The sequence below is a fragment of the Oncorhynchus mykiss genome, chromosome 23 (genome assembly GCF_057628025.1).
Source record: "Oncorhynchus mykiss isolate SJ-2025 chromosome 23, ASM5762802v1, whole genome shotgun sequence".
Classification (NCBI taxonomy): domain Eukaryota; kingdom Metazoa; phylum Chordata; class Actinopteri; order Salmoniformes; family Salmonidae; genus Oncorhynchus; species Oncorhynchus mykiss.
Window position 1 is genome coordinate 27,481,953 of NC_143044.1, and position 26,344 is coordinate 27,508,296.

Sequence of the window (26,344 nt, forward strand, 5' to 3'; positions counted from 1 at the left end):
TACAAAGCTAGGCGATTTAACTTCCACAATTGTCTATAATTGTCATAAAAATGGCACTTTATTAAAGTTTGCAAGAATCGGTTAAAATGATCACAACATGGCCTATATTCTGCCTACAAAAACAGCACAATATGGTAAGTGCTAATCCCACAACATATAATTGAACACAACATTTTAAAGCTACTGTGCAATTTCCAGTAATTTCAATTCATGGGAAATATTCCCCTAATTTGGAAGAACGTGATTTATAAATAGACCTACTACAAAACTCTCCTTTTGCTCCATGCTTTTGGTCAAAGGAGACTTTGTAAACAAATAATGCCTAGCTTCAAATCAAATTTAAAAAGTAGGCTAATGTTGCTCTCATGGAATGCCATTCCTTTACTACAGAAAGCATGTACTATTGGCATGTGATGTATTAGTTTGCTCCATTGTTTTGTTGGTGGTCCACTCTTGATGATATGCACAAATTACAGTGTGGCTTTGGTTGAAAAGTATAATATTTCTGTTGTTTATTCTGTGTCCAGTCTGGTAACACAACAGTAGAGTGGAATATTTAACCCAAAACTATTTTTCTAAACCGGAGCTGTGGGACTTATTATTGATAGCTGGCTAACAGCAGCACTGAGAGGGTCATAAAAGTCCTGTTGTAATGGAAAAGCTGTCATGTCCTATAATACTATCATGTAAATACTAGTAGGGTTCACTAGCTTTTCTCTCAAGTGAAACCAATAAGTGAGAGTGATAGTAAAAAAGTGTTTCGAAAGCCCAGTCTGGAAAGCTTTGACAGTAATCTGGTAACACTGTAGTGTAGAACATGTTTTTATTATTCTGGGCATACTAGTCTCACCATCATAAAATGTTTCCTTGTGACATCTAAAAAACACCCACTAAAACCTACTCTCTGTATGAAATAAATTGGCTCCATGTCTAGTTTTCTTTTGTTGAATCTGAATGCACAGGGCTATCAAGAAATATCACATTTAAATCAAGTTGTCATTGTTTTATGACTTGAGTTTTTTGTCTTGTGTAAGTAGTGTTCAGCCTCTGTTGAGTAGTCTATGTCACTAGTGCTGGATATTGCAATGACATACCCACTACAGGAATTATTTTCAATATAACGTTAATCGTTTCTTCTCAGAGTTGTGTATGTATGTACATGATCTGAAATCAATGATGGTCATGTTGTGTTTTTCATGCAGCTTGTTTGGACACGGAGCCTAATTGATTAAAAAATATTGTTTAATCAATATTTCCGATGTATTTGTGCACCGTATTCTTATCAGATCTCTGTCTCCATGTATAGTTCCAAGCGTTTGGTAACCCTAGCCCGAGGTCTGTCCCCAGCCTATCTGAGGTTCGGAGGAAAGAGAACTGACTTCCTCCACTTCCACAACTTGAAGAACCTTGCCAAATTCAGAGGCCCCGGCCCAGATTACTACCTAAAAAACTATGAAGATGGTGAGTTAGACATTATGGATTTGATTATTAATTTACGCAAATGTTAAACACACATTTTGTATATTTATTTATTGTGTTGTATTCCCAATTTGATTATAAAATGTATTGAGATGTTTAAATGTACTTTAAGTACAGTTGAAATCGTCTAAGTCCATGTTCATTGGTAGGCCTATAGTCTTATTCTGTAGCATTCAATTTGAATTCAAACAAGCTTTATTAGCATGAAAGGAACAATCCAATATTGCCAGAAGTGGTACGCAATGAAACTACATGACCCGTTCTTGGTCTCTGTGTCAATGCTCAGACATAGTGCGTAGTGACATCGCCCTGGACAAGCAGAGGGGCTGTAAGCTGGCCAACCACCCTGACATGATGCTGGAGCTGCAAAGAGAGAAGGCAGCTCAGATGCAGCTTGTCCTCCTCAAAGAACAGCTCTCCAACCTCTACAGCAACATCACAATAACAGGTAGGAGATCACACACACACACACACACACACGCACACACACACACACACACACACACACACACACACACACACACACACACACACACACACACACACACACACACACACACACACACAAAAGCTCTCTGTTTGGTTACTCAATCTTGCCAGAGCACAGCGATGTAAATCACCACCCCTCAGCTTTACTAATGTAATTTGTAGAGAAGGGATAGAGGAATGAAGGGATGAAGAGATGGAAGGATGAATGTAGAGGAAGCGAGGAGGCAGAGAGTACTGGCATTTCTGAATGAAAGGTTAAACTGAACCTGACTGTGGAGGGGTAGCTGGACTGTGTGTGTATGTTTGTATGTGTGCATGTATGACTTGCTGAGTCCCAGTGACTGTCCCTGACTTCCCAGGGTGGTAACTGAGAACCGTAAGGGTTTGGTTAGCAGTAGGCTGTGTCAGGATGTCTTTATGTTACAGTATTTTGCTTGGTATTTATTAGAAATGATGTGGTAGCAATTAATACTTTGTAGTACTTAAATACCAGTTGTGGTACGAAATGGCATGTAATGATATGATGTAATGATAATGTAATGATGGTTAATTTAAAACATATAGATGCTGTTGTAATAGTTTGGTCATTGTTCTGTAATTACAATTTTACTGCTATAATTTCCAGTAAAATACAGAGTAAACAGCAGTCTATCAAAACAAACCGTAACCCCAGAGTTTCTAACTTTTAAAATGTGTGGATCATATCAACTTACAAAGTTGAAGAGAGGAGAGATGAGGATGGAATTTCAGTCATCGGAGCTACAATGGCAACTACAGCTGCTTGTGATTTATTAGAAGAACAAAATGACGGTTTGTGTTTGTGTGTGTGTGTGTGTGTGTGAGTGTGTGTGAGTGTGTGTGTGTGTGTGTGTGTGTGTGTGTGTGTGTTAAACCTCCCATGTTAGAAATGCCTGTTCTAGATCTGTCTTGAGCAACACACACTGCAACTAAGGAGATATTCATATGAAGAAATAACATGAACACTGAGGGATTATTCCCCAAATATTTATGCCTACAGAACTGATGCTATGACAGAACATTCCACCAGCTTCACTCAAGACTTCCGTGATATTAATGTGTATTTAATAAATCTTCATATTATCCAAAGGGAACCTGCTAGAATTTGTCTTTTGTCAAATGCATTGTTCATTAATGCACAGGGGAGTGGTGTTGCATTATTCAGTTTTTAATGTACTGTAGTATAAAAGGTATTTCAGACACATTTGTATATTGATAGATTTTCATTGACGGGGTTACTGTGTGTGTGTGTGTGCGCGCTTTTGTGTGTGCGTGTGTGTGCGTGTGTGTGTGTGCGTGTGTGTGTGCGTTTGTGTGTACGTGTGTGTGTGTGTGTGTGTGTGTGTGTGTGTGTGTGTGTGTGAGAACTGTATGTAAGTCTGCGTATCATCAGCTGTGTGATTTCAACGGGCCTCTGGTGCACTAGTCAAAACATGGCCTGACTGCGCCTATCTTCAAGCACTGAAGAGACACATTGAGGAGAACCATTTGTTCATGTTTAGGTGCAGAGGAGTTTCAGTTCACAAGTTCAGGAGTCACACTGTGTATCACCCTGTACTTTCTCTGTTTTAGTCTGGTATCTTATCATGAGATAGTTCTACGATATGGACTATCAATATATTCTGGTGCACGTCCACCTCAAGGCTTCGAAGTTGTCTTTGCTGTTCTCCCCTGTCCCCCTACACTTCGTCTGGGGAGGGATTAGGTCCCAGGGTTTTTCTTTGTTATGGGGTCCTCGGACCCTTGTTAAAGTCAATGGCATGAACTTTACCCAGTACCAGGACATTTAAGCCAAAACCTGGATGTCTCTGCCAGGAGTTTGAAACTTGGCCGCAAGTGTATCTTCCAGCAAGACAATAAACCCAAGCACACATAAAAATCCACAAAGAAATATTTAATTGACCACAAAATCAAAAGTTTGCAATAGCCATCTCAGTGTCCGGAGTTGAACCCCATTGAAAACCTCTGGTTGGAATTGAAGAGGGCAGTCCATAAGCGCAGACAAAGGATATCAAGGATCTGGAAAGATTCTTTATGGAGGCATGGTCTAATCCCTCCCAGGGTGTTCTCCAATCTCATAAAACAGTTTAGAAAAAGGCTCACAAGGGGAGGGTGCTGGAGTATAAAAATAAATAAAATAAGTATATTACCCCCTTTTTTGTGATATCCAATTACGATCTTGTCTCATCTCTGCAACTCCCCAACAAACGTTGAGTCATGTGTCCTCCGAAACATGACCCACCTAACCGCTCTTCTTAACACCCACCTGCTTAACCTGGAAGCCAGCTGCACCAATGTGTCAGAGGAAACACAGTTCAATTGACGACGAGGTCAGCCTGCAGGCGCCCAGCCCACAACAAGGAGTCGCTAGAGCGCGATCAGCCATGTAAAGCCCCCCTTGCCAAACCCTCCCCTAACCTGGACAGTTCTGGGCCAATTGTGCACCCCCTTGGACCCGGGTCTGTAGTGATGCCTCAAGTACTGCGATGCAGTGCTTTAGACAGCTGCACCACCCAGGAGGCCTGGGTACTGAAGTATTGAAATCAGGGAATCCAATCATTTTGATCCCTATCTTTTTTAGATTTTTTCTTATTATTGCTTATAAACAAAATCTCTTTCTTTGAGCAGTTATATTAGTATAAAATACAAATAAATAAAAATGTAAGCATATATTATAGCTCAGTGTTTGTATAATTTATTTGTACAGGTTTTTTTTGCTCATCTTTATTAAGGGATCCAATAATTCTGGACCCCACTATGTATCTATGTTAAAGAAGTCCTCCTCTTCTGTCTAGCCTGTGTGTGCTGAGATGGGGCTTACAGTACAGTATGATTTTTGGAGAATGCTGTTTAAAGGTCAAGTGCAGTCAAAAACGTGTTTTTCCCTGTGTTTATATATTTCCACACTATGTGGTTGGAACAACACTGTGAAATTGTGCAAATTATCATAATTTCCTTTTAATGTAAGAGATGTTTGAAAAGACCCCCTGAAATTTCAACCTGTTTTGGTAGGATGGAGTTTTGGCCTTCCAAACCTCTCTGCCAATAACAGCTAATTTTCAGTTTTCCCCTAGGCACAAAACTACACAAAACTACCTTCACAGTTCCATTAATTTTTTAAGACCGGTACTGGTTACTTTCACAACGAGTCCCATGACCAGTGGCGGATTTTAGGTATAGGCGACATGGGCAGCCACCTGGGGCGGCACGGGGCCCCACTGGAAGCCCGAGGTAGGGGGGGAGCAGAGGGACCCACTGGAAGCCCGAGGTAGGGGGGTGGGGGTAGGTTGACCTCAGGTTTCCCCACTGGAAGCCCGAGGTAGGGGGAGCAGAGGGACCCACTGGAAGCCCAAGGTAGGGGGAGCAGAGGGACCCACTGGAAGCCCGAGGTAGGGGGGTGGGGGTAGGTTGACCTCAGGTCTCCCCACTGGAAGCCCAAGGTAGGGAGGTGGGGGTAGGTTGACCTCAGGTCTCCCCACTGGAAGCCCGAGGTAGGGAGGTGGGGATAGATTGACCTCAGGTCTCCCCACTGGAAGCCCGAGGTAGGGAGGTGGGGGTAGGTTGACCTCAGGTCTCCCCACTGGAAGCCCGAGGTAGGGAGGTGGGGGTAGGTTGACCTCGGGCTTCCAATGGGGAGACCTGAGGTCAACCTACCCCCACTTCCCTAACTCGGGCTTCCAGTGGGGAGACATGAGGTCAACCTACCCCCGCCACCCTCCCCATCTTGTACTTCTGAGTGGGAGACCTTACCATGCAGTAGCCTTTCTAGCTCACAAACTAGAATCAGGGCGCCAACTCCAACAAGGTTAATTGACCCACAGTCCCACACGGTGACATGATATCATTGTTGTGACATGCAAATGACTGATAGAAAACTGATTGCGCAAATGTCATCATTCTGCATTTTTTTGTCCAGGTGCCCCGTGCCGCCCCAGGTGGCTGCCCATGTCGCCTATACCTAAAATCCGCCACTGGTCATGGGACTCGTTGTGAAAGTAACCAGTACCGGTCTTAAAAAATTAATGGAACTGTGAAGGTAGTTTTGTGTAGTTTGTGTAGTGCCTACCCCAAAAAGGGGTTAAATATGTGTAAAAAAAAAACCCACAAATATTTCCTGAACTTTCTTATATCTCCTAGATATAGGACAGAAACTCCAAAACCTTATTTCTTATGATTTATTGTTCCACTCTTTTTTGCCATTTTGAATGTGTTATTCAATGCATTTCTTCTGGGCTATAGTAGTAAAGGCCAAATTTGATATTTTATCAAATCATTGTTTTATGTATATGTATATATATTTATACTTAAAGTGGTCCTAAAATTCACAATTAAATAGCTAAATGGTCCATCATATGACCATCTTAAAACAATTCCATATGTCAGCTTAGAACCCTCATGGTTAGCCTGTCAATATAGTGTTTTATTGGGGAGGGTAACAGGGGAGGTGTTTAAACAAGGTCTGGTAATAATCAGCCTAACCCTTAAGTGTGTGTGTGTGTGTGTGTGTGTGTGTGTGTGTGTGTGTGTGTGTGTGTGTGTGTGTGTGTGTGTGTGTAGGCAGGTGGTGGACTTAAAGTCCCTTTAACAGCCCCTTCATCCTTTTCCACTCTACAGTCTGACCTCTTACCTTGGCTTGTTAGAGCTATCAGTAATGGCACTGCACACGCACACACACACACACACACACACACACACACACACACACACACACACACACACACACACACACACACACAGCCCCCTGCGCTGTGAAAACATACCAGCTCAGACAAGACGAGGTCAAGGTCACCCCTCATCTCCCCCTTACTCCCCCCTGGTCTGCCCCTTAGTTTCTCCTGGAAGTAAACCAAGACCTAACTGCCTCAGACAGAACAGACCCTCTCATCTCACCCCTAACCTCCTGTCTCATCCTTCCCCCTTGAAGCTCATCCCCCTACTCTCAGCCACTTTTATGTCCCAGCTTTCTTTCAATTTTTATCTTTACCTCAGTTAGTCTCTGTTCTTCACTCATCTCTCTCTCCCTCTCCCTCTCCCTCTCCCTCTCTCTCTCTCTCTCTCTCTCTCTCTCTCACTCTCTCTCTAGTAAAATAAATAAAACATGTTGTGCCACGTACACCGAAGATGTGCAGTGAAATATGTTGTTTTACAGGGTCAGCCATAGTAGTACAGCGCCCCTGGAGCAAATGCGGGTTAAGTGCCTTGCTCAAGGGAAAATCAACATATTTTTCACCTTGTCAACTCAGGTATTCAAACCAGCAACCTTTTGCTTACTTGTCCAACACTCTAACCACTAGGGTACCTGTCACCCCAAAAAAAGACCATGATCCTGCATGCATAACATCACCTCAGTGGCTTGCGACATGACTGTCCTTCTCATGTTTAAAACCTCTTAAGTATCGGACCCTTTTTTTCAATTTTTGCCTAAAATTACATACACTAATCTAACTGCCTGTAGCTCAGGCCCTGAAGCAAGGATATGCATCTTCTTGATACCATTTGAAAGGAAACACTTTTAATAAGTTTGTGGAAATGTGAAATGAATGTAGGAGAATATAACACATTAGATCTGGTAAAAGATAATACAAAGAATAAAACATTATTTTTTTGTACCATCATCTTTGAAATGCAAGAGTAAGGTCATAATGTATTATTCCAGACCAGGTGCAATTTAGATTTTGGCCACTAGATGGCAGCAGTGTGTGTGCAAAGTTTTAGACTGATCCAATGAACCATTGCATATTTGTTCAAAATGTTGTATCAAGACTGCCCAACTGTGCCTAATTGGTTTATTAATAAAGATCATAATTGTGCACACTCCTCAAACAATAGCATGGTATTCTTTCACTGTAATAGCTACTGTAAATTGGACAGTGCAGTTAGATTAACAAGAATTTAAGCTTTCAGATATGTCCTGGGAATTGTTTTTGTTACTTACAACCTCATGCTAATCACATTAGCCCATGTTAGCTCAACCGTCCCACGGGGGAGGGGGGGGGGGGGGGGTTCCCGATCCCGATCCCGATCCGGTAGGGGTAAAGACCTTTCACTCCTGTTGGGAGACATGCAATTGAGTATCTACACCCCTCAAACTCAGACCTCAAAGCCAGTTCCACTGTATTTTTTTTCATTGTTCCCCTCTAATTAGGGACTGATTTAGACTAGGGACACCAGGTTTGTGAAGTTAATTATCAGGTCGAACAGAAAACCATCAGGCTCCGGTACTCGTAAGGTAGGAGTTGAGTACCCCTGATCTAGACCCTCATGGAATAGACTTATCATCAACTCACTGCATTTCATTTCTTCTGCCCTCTGTGAAGTTTCTCTTTTCTCTGCTTTGTCTTTATTCTCCCTCTCTTCCTCCCTCTCCTGAATCCTGTTCATCCTCCCCTGTTCATTTCACCTCCTTGGCCTGTTTAGTTGTTACTGGCCTCTGACAATGCTTAGAATTCTCTAGTAACAGTACGTTATATGATTTAACTGTACCTTTACTTTAGCTTGTTATAGGATTTTTATGCAGCTTTTACAGCTAAGTATTTCCTGTCGTGCACCCCCCCCCCCCCCTCCCTCTGTGACGACAAATAGCAGGACATTTGAGAGAAGTTTGGGGGCGTGCTCCTTTCCTCTCCAACTTAACTTACACAGCCCTTTCCCCCCCTCTCACCCCCTGTTGACAGCAGTAACTACTTGACTTTTCTTCAGCTTCTTTGAGCTCCTTCACACTCGTTAAGGGCACCTTAGAGGAACATTTTGTGAAAATCACAGTTGACATTCTCCAGACGAAATTCCACCCTGCTAATCCAACTGTGTGTGTGTGTGTGTGTGTGTTTACTGCAGCCAGTGAAACTTGAGAAATGCTCATCTCTTTGTGCCTTTAAGAACTCAATCACAGACATTTTCTCAGACACCTGTACTTGTTACCCAATCTAATTGTGTCATTCATGGTCATTCTCACTGACATTAACTTGTTACTCTGCCGAATCACGTCATTCATGGACAATTTCACAGACACTAACCTATATAAAAAAAGAACATGTCTAATGTGTGTGTGTGTGTGTTTGTGTGTGTGTGTTTGTGTGAGTGTGTGTGTGTGTGTGTTTGTGTGTGTGTGTTTGTGTGTGTGTGCTTGCACTGTAATACATTTATTTACATTTACACAGCAGAAATATTACATTTAGCTATGGGAATTATATATTACAGTAAACCAGAGGTGTGGACTCGAGTCACATGACTTGGACTCGAGTCAGACTTGAGTCACAAATATGATGACTTGCAACTCGACTTTGACTTTAACACCAATGACTCGTGACTTAACTTGAACTTGAGCCTTTTGACTCAAACTGACTTGATACCCTCCCCAAGCCCAAATATAAAAAATTATGCCATTAAAAAAAAGTGTTCAGCACATTAACTCTTCAATTAACGGATTATAGTTTGAATCGGACAGCAGCCAATCAAATTGTGCCAGCTGAGAAAAAGTTGCGCGTGGCAGTGCAGAGGAACGTCGGCGGGATATAAAGACGACGCTGTATCAACACAAAACGGGTTGCAACTTGCAAAACATGCGGGAAGAAAATGACAGACGGAGGCGCAACAACTTCCAACTTTGTTCGACATTTGAAGCTGCACAAAGTCGTGGCTAATATAGCCGACGGCTATATCATTTATTACTTAGCTAGTGTAGCATGTAGGCTAACGTCACGTTAAATCAATGAGCCTCCACACAGTCAGTCAGTGCGGGAACGTGATCATTGCACCCAAGATTGAGCTACAACTGGCTAGGCAGCCTACTGTAACCACACACAGAGAGGGTGTGTGTGTGTGTGTGTGTGTGTGTGTGTGTGTGTATGTATGTGTGTGTGTGTGTGTGTGTGTGTGTGTGTGTGTGTGTGTGTGTTAAGGATGGGCGATTGTATACAAGCCTACATCGCCCGATTGTGCCCCATAGCAATCCTCGATAGTCGAGCGCTATTGGGGGGGGTGTCTTTCTCATGGCTACCCATGTATTTCCATGTAAATATAAAGTTTATTTGGAAAGTAATAAATATATATATTTTTAAAAGCATTCATGATTTGCATGAATGTAATATACTAACTCTTACTCTTGTTAAGAATATGAAATGGTATTACATTTGGTGAAGAGCACATTATGACTTGTTTAGGACTCGAAACGTCAAGTTTAGGACTTGAGACTTGCTGGTCTTCTAGAAGTAGAGGGTGGAGGAGTCAGGCGCAGAGTGCAGGGTAGTTCAAAGATGTGGATCTTTTATTTCCAAAAACAGAGAGAAGCTCACGCCACACACACAAGGGCGCATAAAGACCCAGTCCAACAAACAGAACGAAACTGTTCGGAAAAATGGAATCCACAAAATATTCACACACCATAAACAGAAAAACAAGCCCGCACAAAAGCCGGCGGGCCTACCGGGTTTAAACAGCCCAAAACCAAACCCAAACAAGAAACAGGTGAAACTAATCAGACAAAACTAAATGAAACAGAAAAGGGGATCGGTGGCAGCTAGTAGGCCGGCGACGACGACCGCCGAGCGCCGCCCGAACAGGAAGAGGCACCATCTTTGGCGGGATTCGTGACACTCGGACTTGCCTGTCTTGACTTGGGACTTGAGTGCTAAGACTTGAGACTTACTTGTGACTTACTTGTGACTTGTAAAACAATGACTTGATCCCACCAGTAAAGTATTGTAAAGAACAATGCATCATGGGAGTTCAGTGCACAGTTAACAATTCCTGAAATGTTACAATCTGATTTTACAATAAAGTGATGTATTAATGTTTTGCTGTATATTTACTGGTTGAGTTGCCATGTCCTCTTGGTTTGTTTTGCACTGTAGTCACTGCCAATTTGGAAGCCTTTGTTAAGGCCTCTAGGAGTGCAAGTTATACAAAACACCAAATATTCATCAATATGCTGTAATATATAATTACAGTACCTAGTAGCAAAACGTATCTCACCAATCCCATGTAATTACATTAAAATACTACATTAAAATACTACATTAAAATACTACATTAAAATACTGTTAAATACAAACCTCATCTCCCCTCAATGATTCAATCATTAATTACAATTACAGTAGAATTAACTTTTTTACTGTCCTGTAATAATAAATAAATATACTGGCATCTGTGCTGCCAGTAATTTACTGTACAAATTACAGGAATTTCTTTACAGAGAGTCCCCCCTTGCTTTCTCTCCAGATGCTCCCTTAGTCGGTCCTTTCCTCTTGGAGTGCGGTGACCTTTTGCCATGCTCAGTGTTGTCCTAGCTGTCTATATTCTGACGCCACTTAGTAACGTGCAGTCAAAATATAGACAGCTAGGAGACTTACTAACTATTTTTAGTTGACACCTTTGGTTTCAGATGCTTAAACCTGTGACCCTGAAGCAGCTTAAGTTCCAAGGCTGTGTCCGATTCCATGTCTTAGGAGTTGAGTAAGGTCAATATTGGTGTAAAATAATAATGGTGGGATAGTGTTTCTAAAGTCTTGTTACTGTAGGGAAAGAGAGATTTTTTGGCAACTCGTCATGTGTGTATTTTTGGACAGCTTCCCATCACATACTGCTGAGGTGATGGATGGATATGGTCGAACATGCAAGCGTGAGTGAAAAGCAAACATACCGAGTGCATTGTGTGTGTGTGTGTGTGTGTGTGTGTGTGTGTGTGTGTGTGTGTGTGTGTGTGTGTGTGTGTGACACAGATGTTAGTATCTGTCTTGTACACTATATACAGTGCATTCGGAAAGTATTCAGACCCTTTGACTTTTTCCATATTTGTTTACGTTACAGCCTTATTCTAAAATGTATACAATTATTTTTTCCCCTCATTCATTTACACACAATACCCCATAATGTGCCTTTTGAGCCATGAAAACCCCAAAACCATGGGCGCTTGAGGTGATTCAATGAGCAGGAACTGCATAGACTCATTGTGATTGCCTGACACTCTCAGTTTAATGGGAAACGTAGTGTGGGTGACTCTGACAATAAATAAAATCAAGTCAAATGTTATTTGTCACATGCGCCGAATTCAACAGACTTACAAGCCCTTAACCAACAATGCTTTAAGTTAAGAAAAAACCTGTTAAGTAAAAATTAGATAAGTAAAACAATTAAAATATAAAATAAAAGTAACAAATAATTAAACAGCAGCAGTAAAATACCAAGCAAGGCTATATACAGGAGGTACCGGTTCAGAGTCAATGTTGAGGTAATATGTACATATAGGTAGAGTTAAAGTGACAATGCGTAGATTATAGTAGCAGCGTAAAAGAGAGATCTGGGTATCCCTTTGATTAGCTGTTCAGGAGTCAGGGGTAGAAGCTGTTAAGAAGCCTTTTGGATCTCAACTTGGCGCTCTGGTACTGCTTGTCCTGCGGTAGCAGAGAGAACAGTCTATGACTAGGGTGGCTGGAGTCTTTGAGGTCCTCTAAGGTCCTGGATGGCAGGAAGCTTGGCCCCAGTGATGTACTGGGCCGTACACACTTCCCTTTGTAGTGCTGAGCAGTTGCCATACCAGGCAGTGATGCAACCAGTCAGGATGCTCTCGATGGTGCAGCTGTAGAACCTTTTGAGGATCTGAGGACACATGCCAAATCTTTTCAGTCTCCTGAGGGGAATAGGCTTTTTCGTGCCCTCTTCACAACTGTCTTGATGTGTTTGGACCATGATAGTTTGTTGGTGATGTGGACACCAAGGAACATGAAGCTCTCAACCTGTTCCACTACAGCGCCGTCGATGAGAATGGGGGCATGCTCGGTCCTCCTTTTCCTGTAGTCCAAAATCATCTCCTTTGTCTTGACCAGGTCTCTGACCTCCTCCCTATAGGCTGTCTCATCGTTGTCAGTGATCAAGCCTACCACTGTTGTGTTATCGGCAAACTTAATGATGGTGTTGGAATCGTGCCTGGCCATGCAGTCATGAGTAAACAGGGAGTACAGGAGGGGACTGAGCATGCACCCTTGAGGGGCCCCAGTGTTGAGGATTAGTGCGGCGGATGTGTTGTTCCCTACCCTTACCACCTGGGGGTGGCCTGTCAGGAAGTCCAGGATCCAGTGTCAGAGGGAGGTGTTTAGTCCCAGGGTCCTTAGCTTAGTGATGAGCTTTGAGGGCACTATGGTGTTGAACGCTGAGCTGTAGTCAATGAATAGCATTCTCACATAGGTGTTCCTTTTGTCCAGGTGGGAAAGGGCGGTGTTGAGTGCAATAGAGATTGCGTCATCTGTGGATCTGATGGGGGGGGGGGGGGGTATGCAAATTGGAATGGGTCAAGCGTTTCTGAGATAATGGTGTTGATGTGAGCCATGACCAGCCTTTCAAAGCACTTCATGGCTACAGACGTGAGTGTTATGAGTCAGTAGTCATTTAGGTAGGATACCTTAGTGTTCTTCGGCACAGAGACTGTGGGGGTCTGCTTGAAACATGTAGGTATTACAGACTTAGTCAGGGACAGGTTGAAAATGTCAGTGACGACACTTGTCAGTTGGTCAGCGCATGCTCAGAGTACACGTCCTGGTAATCCGTCTGGCCCAATAGAGCGCCTATCCATCGCTCTGACGTCCATGGGAATGGAGAGGTGTTGTATGGGGATTCCGAGCTCCGACACCAGGGTAGCGTCCATAATGCTCTCGTCGGCACCAGCGTCAATGAGCACCCGGAGAGATTTGGACTGGTCACCCCACAACAGGATAGCATGGAGAATGATATGAGAAATGGAAGATGAGAACCTGCAATGAATAACTACACTGTTTGTATTCTGCCACATTACCAGTCACCTTGCCATGGTTAAATGCAGTGGTTCGCGCTTTCAGTTTGTGCGAATGCGGCCGTCTATCCACGGTTTCTGGTTAGGGTAGGTTTTAATAGTCACAGTGGGTACTACATCTCCTATACACTTCCTTATAAACTCAGTCACCGTATCCGTCTATGCATCTAGATTATTTCCGCAAGCTACCCAGAACATATCCCAGTCCACGTGATCAAAACAATCCTGAAGCGTGGATTCCGATTGGTCAGACCAGCGTTGAATAGTTGAAAGCACGGGTACTTCCTATTTGAGTTTCTGCCTATGGGATGGGAGGCGCAAGTGTGTGTGTGTGCGTGTGTGTGTTCATGTGTGTCTATAGAACTCACACACAGCCAGTTCCCCAGATTCTGTCACCTTTGATGATCTTTGTAGACATGTACAGTTCCATTAGATATTCTCTTTGATAAGTGTGCTTCAGAACCAATCATGCATATCAGGTGATTGTCTGAAATACAAGTCTGAAATACTATCAAACAGTTTACTGTTGCTAATCACAGCAGAATTCAAATGTAATTGGTATTACAGTACTACACGTATTAGACAGTATGTCGTAGTAGATACAGTATGCATCCTGGTATAAAAATGTGATTCGTAGTACAGTAGGCTAATAATGTTGCAAGGCAGAGTGTGTGTGTATGTGTGGGTGGGTGTACGTCTGTGTGTGCAATCACGTGTAGACAGAAACACGGAAACAGAGAGAGGAATTCTCACATCTGTGAACTGCTTGAAAATGTTGTAATCAAAACGAGTTGGCACTGCATACGTCAGAAAGGAACCATTTGGATTTTTTCCTCTCCACGTGAAAATCGAAACATCTTGTGTTCCAGTTTGAAGCTTCAGCATGCTGTTTTCTTCTCTCCCTTTGTCCTACCATCCCTCCATTCTGCATCCGTTGTGAGATTGTTTCTTTTATCACACATTGTTTTACAAACTGTTTTAACTTTTCACTGTGACAATGTAATCTAAGTATTTTGTCAACAGTTTTTCCTCAGCGTATTGAAAATGACATTGGTGGTACACAGCTAAAAGAGTTATGCAATGCATCTGACTGCAACATTTCTCCAAAGCTCTCTCTAAGTCCCCAATCTAGAGTATGAACATCTTGGGCAGGCCCTTGGCTTTTCTTTGGACATGGAAACACAAAAGTCTAAGACATTAGGCCAAGCACTAGTGTTAATTCCTGCAGTGGAGAAGGTCCATGCCAGTCCAGCATGGGTGTGCCTCTGTGTGTGTGTGTGTGTGTGTGTGTGTGTGTGTGTGTGTGTGTGTGTGTGTGTGTGTGTGTGTGTGTGTGTGTGTGTGTGTGTGTGTGTGTGTGTGTGTGTGTGTGTGTGTGTGTGTGTGTGTGTGTGTGTGTGTATATGTGTGTGTGTGTGTGTGTGTGTGTGGTGGTGGTTTCAAAGTACAGGGGTTTCTAAGGATGACTGTTTTTTGGAACATTGATTTGGTTTTTGGAACACTGAGTTTCAGTTTGGTTTGAACTACTTTCTGGTGGTTTTACCAAAACCAGATTGCTATTCAAGATATGGAGAATAGAGAGTGAGAAACATGGGGAAAAAAGCGAGAGAGACACATAGAGACACACAGAGACAGACAGGCTTGTGCCCTAACACATCGATTATAACATTGCTCTGGACTGTGCTGACCACTCTGTCTCCCATTTCATGTACCAAAATGCTGCCGTTGGCGAGGACATTCTCACCTTTACTGTTAAGGCGAGGCTGCAAGTTCTACCAACAAAACATAATCTAGCACTCTGGTACCCTGCAAACCATGTTGTATTCTTCATGAATAAAATGTAATGGAGTCCTTTGCCCATGTTGTGAATGGCTGCTTTTCATACAAGGATTTGTACATTGTTAGACATGACCCCCTTGTTGACCTGATAGCCAGCGAAGTGAGACAAGTGGTCTTACTAACAGCACACATGCATAAACATTCTTGTGTAAGGGGAAGCTGGTTTGATGTTGATGATGATGTGTTTTCCTGTGTGTCAAATAGGCCAGATATTGTTGTTGTGGGGAGGCCAGGGGGAGTTGCTCATTTTGTAAATGGGTTGCTAATTTGATGGCTACATGGAGCTGAACTTTTCAGAAATTTAAGTATCAGCCCCTCGTGGCACGCTTGGACAGCCTTGGGTGTAGGTGCAAGCTGGTGGCACTGATATTCGGCAGTCGGGGCCACGTACACAGGCTTGCAGTGCGTGGCCTCCAGATTGCGGGCTGTCAAAAACTAGGGCAAAGCAATTGGCTAGGTACTGCTCTGTTTCAGCTGTCGTGGGCAGCCTGGCTGTTTGGAGAAGGATGTGCCTTCTGTAACCTTGAGTGCCATGGATACAGGGACCTTTGAAATGTCTGGATCCTTTTTTTTTGTATGTGTGTGTGTGTGTGTGTGTGTGTGTGTGTGTGTGTGTGTGTGTGTGTGTGTGTGTGTGTGTGTGTGTGTGCGTGTATGCGGTGGTTTCAAAGTCCAGTAGTGTCTAAGGATAATTGTTTATTTGGTTTTGGAAAACTGAGTTTCAGTTTAGTTTGGACTACTTCCGGGTGGTTTTACCAAAACCAGATTCAGATCCCTATTCAAGACATGGAGATTAGAGTGCGAGAATCATGGGGAAAAAGAGCGAGAGACACATAGACAGACAGAGACAGACAGGCTTGTACCGTAACACATCGATTATAACATTTCTAGGGGAATAGCCAGAGGTGGATCTTGGAGTGAACCGACTCTAACAAAATAGAAATGAGAGTTCAGATCTCACTTGTGATTTAATCTATTCAACACCATGACCTCGGGGCTTAGACAGAAAGATAGGTATGTATTCTCACAGAGTAAGCAGGTTTACCCTTACCCTTACATTATGGTTACGTGATTACCAAGGCTTTGCTGCTACAGTATGCTGCAGTTGAATGAATACATATCTGAGCCTGGCCAAGATGTACTGTAAGTTCAGCTTTAGCAGGACTTTTGATAGTCTGCTTTCTCCCATTTCTCTCTCCACATGTGTCTAAACACAAAGATATGCAAGCACACACACACACGCACACACACAAAGACACGTACACACACATACACACTTTGTGTTTCTATTTGGTTTAAGTGGACAATATACCAACGTGTTTATCACAAGCGGACTGAACATATAATTCCATGTGTTCACAATATGCCCCAGTCATTTTATTAGCCTCATGCATGTGAGATGTTTGACATTTTTTTAAAGACCCCTTTCTCTCTTTTACTTCCAGAAGGATTCCAGGAAACATACTTTTGTTTCATTTCATGAACAGTTTTTTTTTTTATCCACTAAGCCGGCATTTATATTTGACAAGCATGTGGCAGGAATGAACAGCTCCCAGTCAAAGAGCACCATGTCAATCGATAAAATGTGTTACTAAATTCCAGATATAAGCTTTACTAGCCATTCACTCTCAGGAATGATTTAGTTACTTGAATCAAATGAGAATCTGTTTAGATACATCTTAAAGGCAGGGGCGTATTTAGTGATTTGGAGGCCAGTCTGTGGGATTTATAGTAAAGACATGTAACTTAACTGTAAAAAAATGTATTACCTTTTAATGTGCAATGAAAGTAATCAGTAATCTGATTGTCAAACAAATCACTTGAAAAATAGGTTTCCTTCGCACGTTCATCCAAAATAATTCCAGCATCCGAACAGTTCTCTGTGCACCCGCAAACTTCTCTTCAATTTGCAAGTTGCTGTAACTATCTCACCAGAGAAAGCATCCGAGTGAGAGAAACAGCACCCCTCTGTCTTACTACATGTAGCCAATGTATCTGATGCTGTCAGGCCATAAATAGTATGACATTCAATAATCTTTTTGGCCAAACACCATCAGATACACTATATGTACAAAAGTATGTGGACACCCCTTCAAATGAATGGATTCTGTTATTTCAGCCACAGCCGTTGCTGACAGGTACAGTGGGGCAAAAAAGTATTTAGTCAGCTACCAATTGTGCAAGTTCTCCCACTTAAAAAGATGAGAGAGGCCTGTAATTTTCATCATAGGTACACTTCAACTATGACAGACAAAATGAGAAAAAAATCCAGAAAATCACATTGTAGGATTTTTAATGAATTTATTTGCAAATTATGGTGGAAAATAAGTATTTGGTCACCTACCAACAAGCAAGATTTCTGGCTCTCACAGACCTGTAACTTCTTCTTTAAAAGGCTCCTCTGTCCTCCACTTGTTACCTGTATTAATGGCACCTGTTTGAACTTGTTATCAGTATAAAAGACACCTGTCCACAACCTCAAACAGTCACACTGCAAACACCACTATGTCCAAGACCAAAGAGCTGTCAAAGGACACCATAAACAAAATTGTAGACCTGCACCAGGCTGGGAAGACTGAATCTGCAATAGGTAAGCAGCTTGGTTTGAAGAAATCAACTGTGGGAGCAATTATTAGGAAATGGAAGACATACAAGACGACTGATAATCTCCCTTGATCTGGGGCTCCATGCAAGATCCTACCCCGTGGGGTCAAATGGATCAAAAGAACGGTGAGCAAAAATCCCAGAACCACACGGGGGAACTAGTGAATGACCTGCAGAGAGCTGGGACCAAAGTAACAAAGCCTACCATCAGTAACACACTACGCCGCCAGGGACTCAAATCCTGCAGTGCCAGACGTGTCCCCCTGCTTAAGCCAGTACATGTCCAGGCCGGTCTGAAGTTTGCTAGAGAGCATTTGGATGATCCAGAAGAAGATTGGGAGAATGTCATATGGTCAGATGAAACCAAAATAGAACTTTTTGGTAAAAACTCAACTCGTCATGTTTGGAGGACAAAGAATGCTGAGTTGCATCCAAAGAACACCATACCTTCTATGAAGCATGGGGGTGGAAACATCATGCTTTGGGGCTGTTTTTCTGCAAAGGGACCAGGACGACTGATCCGTGTAAAGGAAAGAATGAATGGGGCCATGTATCGTGAGATTTTGAGTGAAAACCTCCTTCCATCAGCAAGGGCATTGAAGATGAAACGTGGCTGGGTCTTTCAGCATGACAATGATCCCAAACACACCGCCTTACGAAGGAGTGGCTTCGTAAGAAGCATTTCAAGGTCCTGGAGTGGCCTAGCCAGTCTCCAGATCTCAACCCCATAGAAAATCTTTGGAGGGAGTTGAAAGTCCGTGTTGCCCAGCAACAGTCCCCAAAACATCACTGCTCTGGGCCAAAATACCAGCAACAGTGTGTGAAAACCTTGTGAAGACTTACAGAAAACGTTTGACCTCTGTCATTGCCAACAAAGGGTATATAACAAAGTATTGAGATAAACTTTTGTTATTGACCAAATACTTATTTTCCACCATAATGTGCAAATAAATTCATTAAAAATCCTACATTGTGATTTTCTGGATTTTTTTTCTCATTTTGTCTGTCATAGTTGAAGTGTACCTATGATGAAAATTACAGGCCTCTCTCATCTTTTTGAGTGGGAGAATTTGCACAATTGGTGGCTGACTAAATACTTTTTTGCCCCACTGTAGATAAAATTGGGCACACAGCCATGCGATCTCCATAGACAAGCATTGGCAGTAGAATGACCTTACTGAAGGGCTCAGTGACTTTCAACGGAGCACTGTCATACGATGCCACCCTTCCAACAAGTTGAATTTATTCCCTGCTAGAGCTGCCCTGGTCAATTGTAAGTGCTGTTATTGTGAAGTGGAAACATCTAGGAACAACAACAGCTCAGCCGTGAAGTGGTAGGCCACACAAACTCACAGAATGGGACCGCTGCGTGCTGAAGCGCATAGCGTGTAACAATCGCCTGTCCTTGGTTGCAACACTCACTGCCGAGTTCGAAACTGCCTCTGGAAGCAATGTCCACACAAGAACTGTTCGTCAGGAGCTTCATGAAATGGGTTTCCATGGCCGAGCAGCCATACACAAGCCTAAGATCACCATGCACAATGCCAAGCGTTAAAGTTAAAGTTAGGTCGAGGAGGAATGATGACTTGGGGCTTTTTTTCATGGTTCGGGCTTGGCCCCTTAGTTCCAGTGAAGGAAAATGTTAACACTACAGCATACAATGACATTCTAGGCGATTCTGTACCTCCAAATTTGTGGCAATAGTTTGGGGAAAGGCCCTTTCTTGTTTCAGCATAAAAATGCCCACGTGCACAAAGTGAGGTCCATACAGAAATTGTTTGTTGAGATCAGTGTGGAAGAACTTGACTGGCCTGCACAAAGCCCTAATCTCAATTCCATTGAACACCTTTGAGATTAATTGGAATGCTGACTGCGAGCCAGGCCTAATCACCTAGCATCAGTGCCCGACTTCACTAATGCTCTTGTGGCTGAATGGAAGCAAGTCCCCGCAGAAATGTTCCAACATCTACTGGAAAGCCTTCCCATAAAAGTGGAGGCTGTTATAGCAGCAAACGGGGGTCCAACTCCATATTAATGCCCATGATTTTGGAATGAGATGTTCGATGAGCAGGTGTCCACAAACCTTTGGTCATGTAGTGTACATGGGCTACACATACATTTCCTCTGCCTCGACGACAAAGGCAGTATTATCAGCATCACCTGTCTTTTTACAAAATACATGCATATTGTATCCCCTAGAATCTAAGGGAATTATTTTAAGATCATAAAATGTATAATTTAGTTATTTGATTTAGAATTTTAGGACCCCTGTAAGTATCCAAAAATACAGTACCAGTCAAACGTTTGGACACACCTACTCATTCAAGGGTTTTTCTTTATTTTACTATTTTGTACATTGTAGAATATTAGTGAAGACTTCAAAACTATGAAATAACACATATGGAGTCATGTAATAACCAAAAAAGTGTTAAAGAAATCACAATATATTTTACATTTGAGATTCTTCAAAGTAGCCACCCTTTGCCTTGATGACAGCTTTGCACACTCTTGACATTCTCTCAAGCAGCTTCATGAGGTAGTCAGTCACCTGCTTGCAGTTAGCCACTGATTCCTTCCAAACCACTCATTGTTGAATTTGCGATTTCCAACTGGTTGTGTAATGTTTATGTCCAATGGCTGACGAGCCCTGTTAAAACGGCCAGCTTCAGTTAGCTGATTCTAGCCATCCTTTATGGTTAGCTCTAGTTGTGCAGCTTGTCTCCTATTCAGAGGTCCCCCACATAGTTAATGTCAGTTCTCACTGGACATGATTCTCAGTGATGTGAACCATGGTCAGATGTGTGTGTGATGTGGTCAGATGTGTGTTTGATGTGTGAATGTGGACATCTTCTTCCATTAAACTCCCCCTAACCTGGACATCCGCCTCATCCTTGTTCTGACGGGACATTCTGTAGTTGTTGCTACGGCCTTAAGCCAGCACCTAAGATTTCTTGTTACATTCATTGTCCTTCGATTCTCTACAACCCTACCCCTATTTGTCATGGTCCTTCGAGCCGGATTGAGTACGCTGTTACAGAATTCCAGTTAAAGATGCCAGTTAACAGAGAAGATTCTCCACAAGATATGGACCGTCCACGCTGACCAGCTCACCTGCCACAATATCTCAACAATTACGGCTATAGCTACGAGTCAAGGCACATCCACATACCACTCATACAAGGGAGAGCAGCTAGAGGGTTTTCTTGAGCACTTGAGACGGGATATATAGCAATCAAAGTGGTTCTCTTCCCCTTCAACAACTCAACACCAGGCCAGTGCACCACCAGGATGATTAGAAGAATAAAGGACAGAGCCTTAGCCTTTTCATTGGTTGCTAATTCACCGGGTTCCCACCTCAGGCTGACCTCGACCAGAAATCGCCATGATCAGAGTCAAACCTCAACCAGAGATCCTCAGGATCAGCGTCGAACCTTGACCAGGGATCACAGAGATCAGCGTCAACCTAAGATTTCTTGTTACATTCATGGTCCTTCGATTCTCTAAAACCCTACCCCTATTTTTCAAGCACCGAAACGTTTTATTTATAATTTCTCTTCATTATTTCTCTTCATATGACAAGGATTAAAAATGATTTGCCAGTCGATTGTTGACTTGACTCAAAATGATGACTGCTAGCTAAGATTTTGAAAGAATGATGTTGACATGATCAGTCCAATCAAAGCTTATGTATATATATAACGTTATTTGACATCATTTTATCTGTGTCCAATGACCTTGAGCCTTCTTGGATTGGCACTTCTAATGTAAATCTATGGTAGCACCCAAGGGGCTAGAATTTTAGAGCTCTACCCTTAGACTTGGAGGTGATGTAGTGTCCCCACGAGTGACAGAACACTGAGCCAATCACGGCGCAAATTGTCGTATTTTCTGCTGGCTTGCCCCACCACCACAGAAATCACTGAGCTAGGCTGAAACACCTGCATTTTGGAGCTGACTTACTCAAGAAAACAAAAACGAGACCATGTTTGTATACAGCTTTATGAACTCAATGATATATATATATATATACATTGTTTGCGAACTGATATGTGACACGTATTAATGCCAAAATAACATGCAAAACAGGCAAGCCTGCTAAAAATGTGCCCTGCTGGGTCACCACTGCTGCTATTAGCCCATAGAAACACATTTAAAACTTCTTCGGGATCAGTGTCCCTTCCATGGGACGGTTGAGCTAATGTAGGCTAATGTGATGAGCATGAGGTTGTAAGTAACAAGAACATTTCCCAGGACATAGACATATCTGATATGGGCAGAAAGCTTAAATTCTTGTTAATCTAACTGCACTGTCCAATTTACAGTAGCTATTACAGTGAAATAATATCATGCTATTGTTTGAGGAGAGTGCACAATTTGGAACATAAAAAGTTATAAATAAACATATTAGGCATATTTGGGCAGTCTTGATACACAATTTTGAACAGAAATACAATGGTTCATTGGATCAGTCTAAAACTTTGCATATACACTGCTGTCATCTAGTGTCCAAAATGTATATTGCACCTGGGCTGGAATAATGCATTATGGCCTTTCTCTTGCATTTCAAAGATGATGGTACAAAAAATATTCAAAATAACATTTTCCTTTGTATTATCTTTTACCAGATCTATTATGTTATATTCTCCTACATTACTTTCGCATTTCCACAAACTTCAAAGTGTTTCCTTTCAAATGGTACCAATAATATGCATATCCTTGCTTCAGGGCTTGAATTACAGGCAGTTAGATTTGAGTATGTCATTTTAGGCGAAATGTGTAAAAAAAAGGGGCGGATCCTTAACAGGTTCATACATGGATTCATACATGGAAAAGCATATAGTCAAAAAGGAAATCAAAAGGAAGTATGTTTTGAAGTGTCTGTCCTAAATCTGATAGATATAAGAAAGCATTTCTTGGCCCAATACCGGGTTACCTTGACATGTGTGGAGGTTGTAGAGCAAACAAAGAACACCAAGATCAGACTCTTAGTAAGAGTCTGATCTCTCCGTGGAGGGGTCATATTAGTGTGTAGAAAACCAACACTACATATGCTTTTGTAGGAAGACCGAATTTTGGGATGTCTCCTGGTCTGACAAACACCGCTGTAGTTCGGCCATCTTCCACCACAGATGCGGAAGATTTTGCTGGGTATTTTTTTTAATGTATTTATTATACCTCGAGCAGAACATGAGGAGGCCTTAAGTGGAGATACATTTCAAAAATGATGCCCAACTCATGAGGCCCCTTGATGATATGAGGCCTGAGGCAAATGCCTCTTCTGCCTAATTTGAAGTCTGTCAGTGCTTAAGACTGTGTAGGGGTGAGTGTGTGTGTGCGTGTGTGTGTCCTGAGGGTAAACATGCACCCTGCATTAGGACCAGAAACATTTTATAATGTGATCCTCAGCCTGCCAGCCTGTTATTTATGAGCCAGACTCGAACACCATGATTGAAATAACCTCAATTAACTCTACTGTTAATAATGAGAGGCCTGTGCATAGGAGTGGTAGTGGACTGGTGTGGAGAGTGTATTTGGGCTGGGGTGGGGTAAAGACAGTAAGTAGGGAGACCTGGGTCTACGGGATATGGTAGTGTAGTGGAATGTGTTTTAGGGCTGGGGTGGGGTAAAGACAGTAAGTATCGAGACCTGGGTCTACGAGATATGGTAGTGTAGTGGAATGTGTTTTAGGGCTGGGGTGGGGTAAAGACAGTAAGTAGGGAGACCTGGGTCTACGGGATATGGTAGTGTAGTGGAATGTGTTTTAGGGCTGGGGTGGGGTAAAGACAGTAAGTAGGGAGACCTGGGTCTACGGGATATGGTAGTGTAGTGGAATGTGTTTTAGGGCTGGGGTGGGGTAAAGACAGTAAGTAGGGAGACCTGGGTCTACGGGATATGGTAGTGTAGTGGAATGTGTTTTATCGCTGGGGTGTATAACAGAAAGGTGGCAGAATATGGAAGGAAAGGGACAGGGGTAGGGAATGTATAGTGGTAGGGACATAGAGTACATAGAGGATAAGAGGGATCAAAGATGGCGCCGAAAAACATGGTTGACTTTTTACATTCTCCCAACCAATTGTGCTACTTGGTTAAAAAAAAGTGTTTTGTTTTAACTTATTGTGTACATAATGTTGCTGCTTACCGTCTCTTATGACCTAAAAGGACGTCTGGACATCAGAAAAGCGGTTACTCACCGCGGACTGGAAGAAACTTTTTCCTTTAAATACTCCGATGAGAAGGTTATCCTGCTTTCACTGGAACAGGCCCAGATACACGCCTTTTGCGTGAAGAAAATACGCTGGAAAAGGGGCCACAGATCTGGCAACCTTCTTAGAATTCGGAGGCAAGCGAGTAAACTCCCACTGCCTTCCATTCTTGTTGCTAACTTGCAATCATTGGTTATTAAAATTGATGACCTACGATTAAGATTATCCTACCAACGGGACATTAAAAACTGTAACATCTTATGTTTCACCGAGACGTGGCTGAACAAAGATAGTGACAATATAGAGCTAGCTGGATTTTCCATGCATCGTCTGAACAGAGATGCTACCTCTGGTAAGACGAGGGGTGCGGGTGTGTGTCTTTTTGTCAATAACAGCTGGTGTGCGATGTCTAATATTAAAGAAGTATCGAGGTATTGCTCGCCTGAGGTAGAGTACCTTATGATAAGGTGTAGACAATGCTATCTACCAAGAGAGTTCTCATCTGTATTATTCGTAGCCATCTATTTACCACCACAAAACCAATCTGGCACTAAGACCGCCCTCAACCAACTCTAAGGCCATACGCAAAGAAGAAAATGCTCACCCAGACGTGGCGCTCCTAGTGGCCGGGGACTTTAATGCAGGCAAACTAAAATCAGTTTACCACATTTTTACCAGCATGTCACATGTGCAACCAGGGAAAAAAATCCTAGACCACTTTTACTCCACACACAGAGATGCATACAATGCTCTCCCTCCATTTGGCAAATCTGACCATAATTCTATCCTCCTGATTCCTGCTTACAAAAACTAAAGCAGGACGTACCAGTGACTCGCTCAATATGGAAGTGGTCACATGACGTGGATGCTACACTACAGGACTGTTTTGCTAGCACAGACTAGAATATGTTCTTGGGATTCATCCAATGGCATTGAGGAATACACAACCTCAGTCATCGGCTTCATCAATAAGTGCATCGATGATGTCGTCCCCACAGTGACTGTACGTACATATCCCAACCAGAAGCCATGGATTACAGGCAACATCTGCATCAAGCTAAAGGCTAGAGCTGCCGCTTTTTTAGGAGCGGGAGACTAATTTCGAATGCTTTTAACAAATCCGGCTATGCCCTCAGACGAACCATCAAACAAGCAAAGCGTCAATACAGGATTAGGATTGAATCCTACTACACCGACTCTGACGCTCGTCGGATGATGCAGGGCTCGAAAACTATTACGGACTACAAAGGGAAACCCAGACGCAAGCTGCCCAGTGACACGAGCCTACCAGACGAGCTAAATGCCTTTTATGATCGATTCGAGGCAAGCAACACTGAAGCATGCACGAGAGCACCACTTGCTCTGTATGACTGTGAGACAAAGCCCTTGGTAGTCGATGTGAACAAAACCTTTAAACAGGTCAACATTCACAAAGCCGCTGGGCCAGACGGATTACCAGGATGTGTACTCAAAGCCTGCGCCGACCAACTGTCAAGTGTCTTCACTGACATTTTCAACCTCTCCCTGACCGAATCTGTAATACCTACATGTTTCAAGCAGACCACCAATAGTCCCTGTGCCCAAGGAAGCGAAGGTAACCTGCCTGAATGATTACCGCTCCGTGGCACTCATGTCAGTAGCAATGAAGTACTTTGAAAGACTGGTCATGGCGATGTGAACTTTCACATCAACAGCATCCTCCCGGATACCCTATACCCACTCCAATTCGCATACCGCCTAAACAGATCCACAGATGATGCAATCTCAATCGCACTCCACACTGCCCTTTCTCACCTGAACGAAAGGAACACCTATGTTAGAATGCTGTTCATTGAATACAGCTCAGCGTTCAACACCATAGTGCCCACGAAGCTCATCACTAAGCTAAGACTCTGGGACTTAACACCTCTCTCTGCAACTGGATCCTGGACTT

The 26,344-nt window shown here is 42.8% G+C and overlaps 1 protein-coding gene across 1 annotated transcript in view; it reads left to right on the top strand.

Annotated features, from left to right (window-relative positions):
* The window catches only part of LOC118943876 (inactive heparanase-2), a 110,431-nt gene that overhangs the window by 2,146 nt on the left and 81,941 nt on the right, over nucleotides 1-26,344 (top strand). The window contains exons 2-3 of the mRNA XM_036960382.2: nucleotides 1,307-1,461; nucleotides 1,766-1,927. Of these exons, the coding sequence (XP_036816277.1) occupies nucleotides 1,307-1,461; nucleotides 1,766-1,927 (317 nt within the window). The remainder of the gene's footprint in view (nucleotides 1-1,306; nucleotides 1,462-1,765; nucleotides 1,928-26,344) is intronic.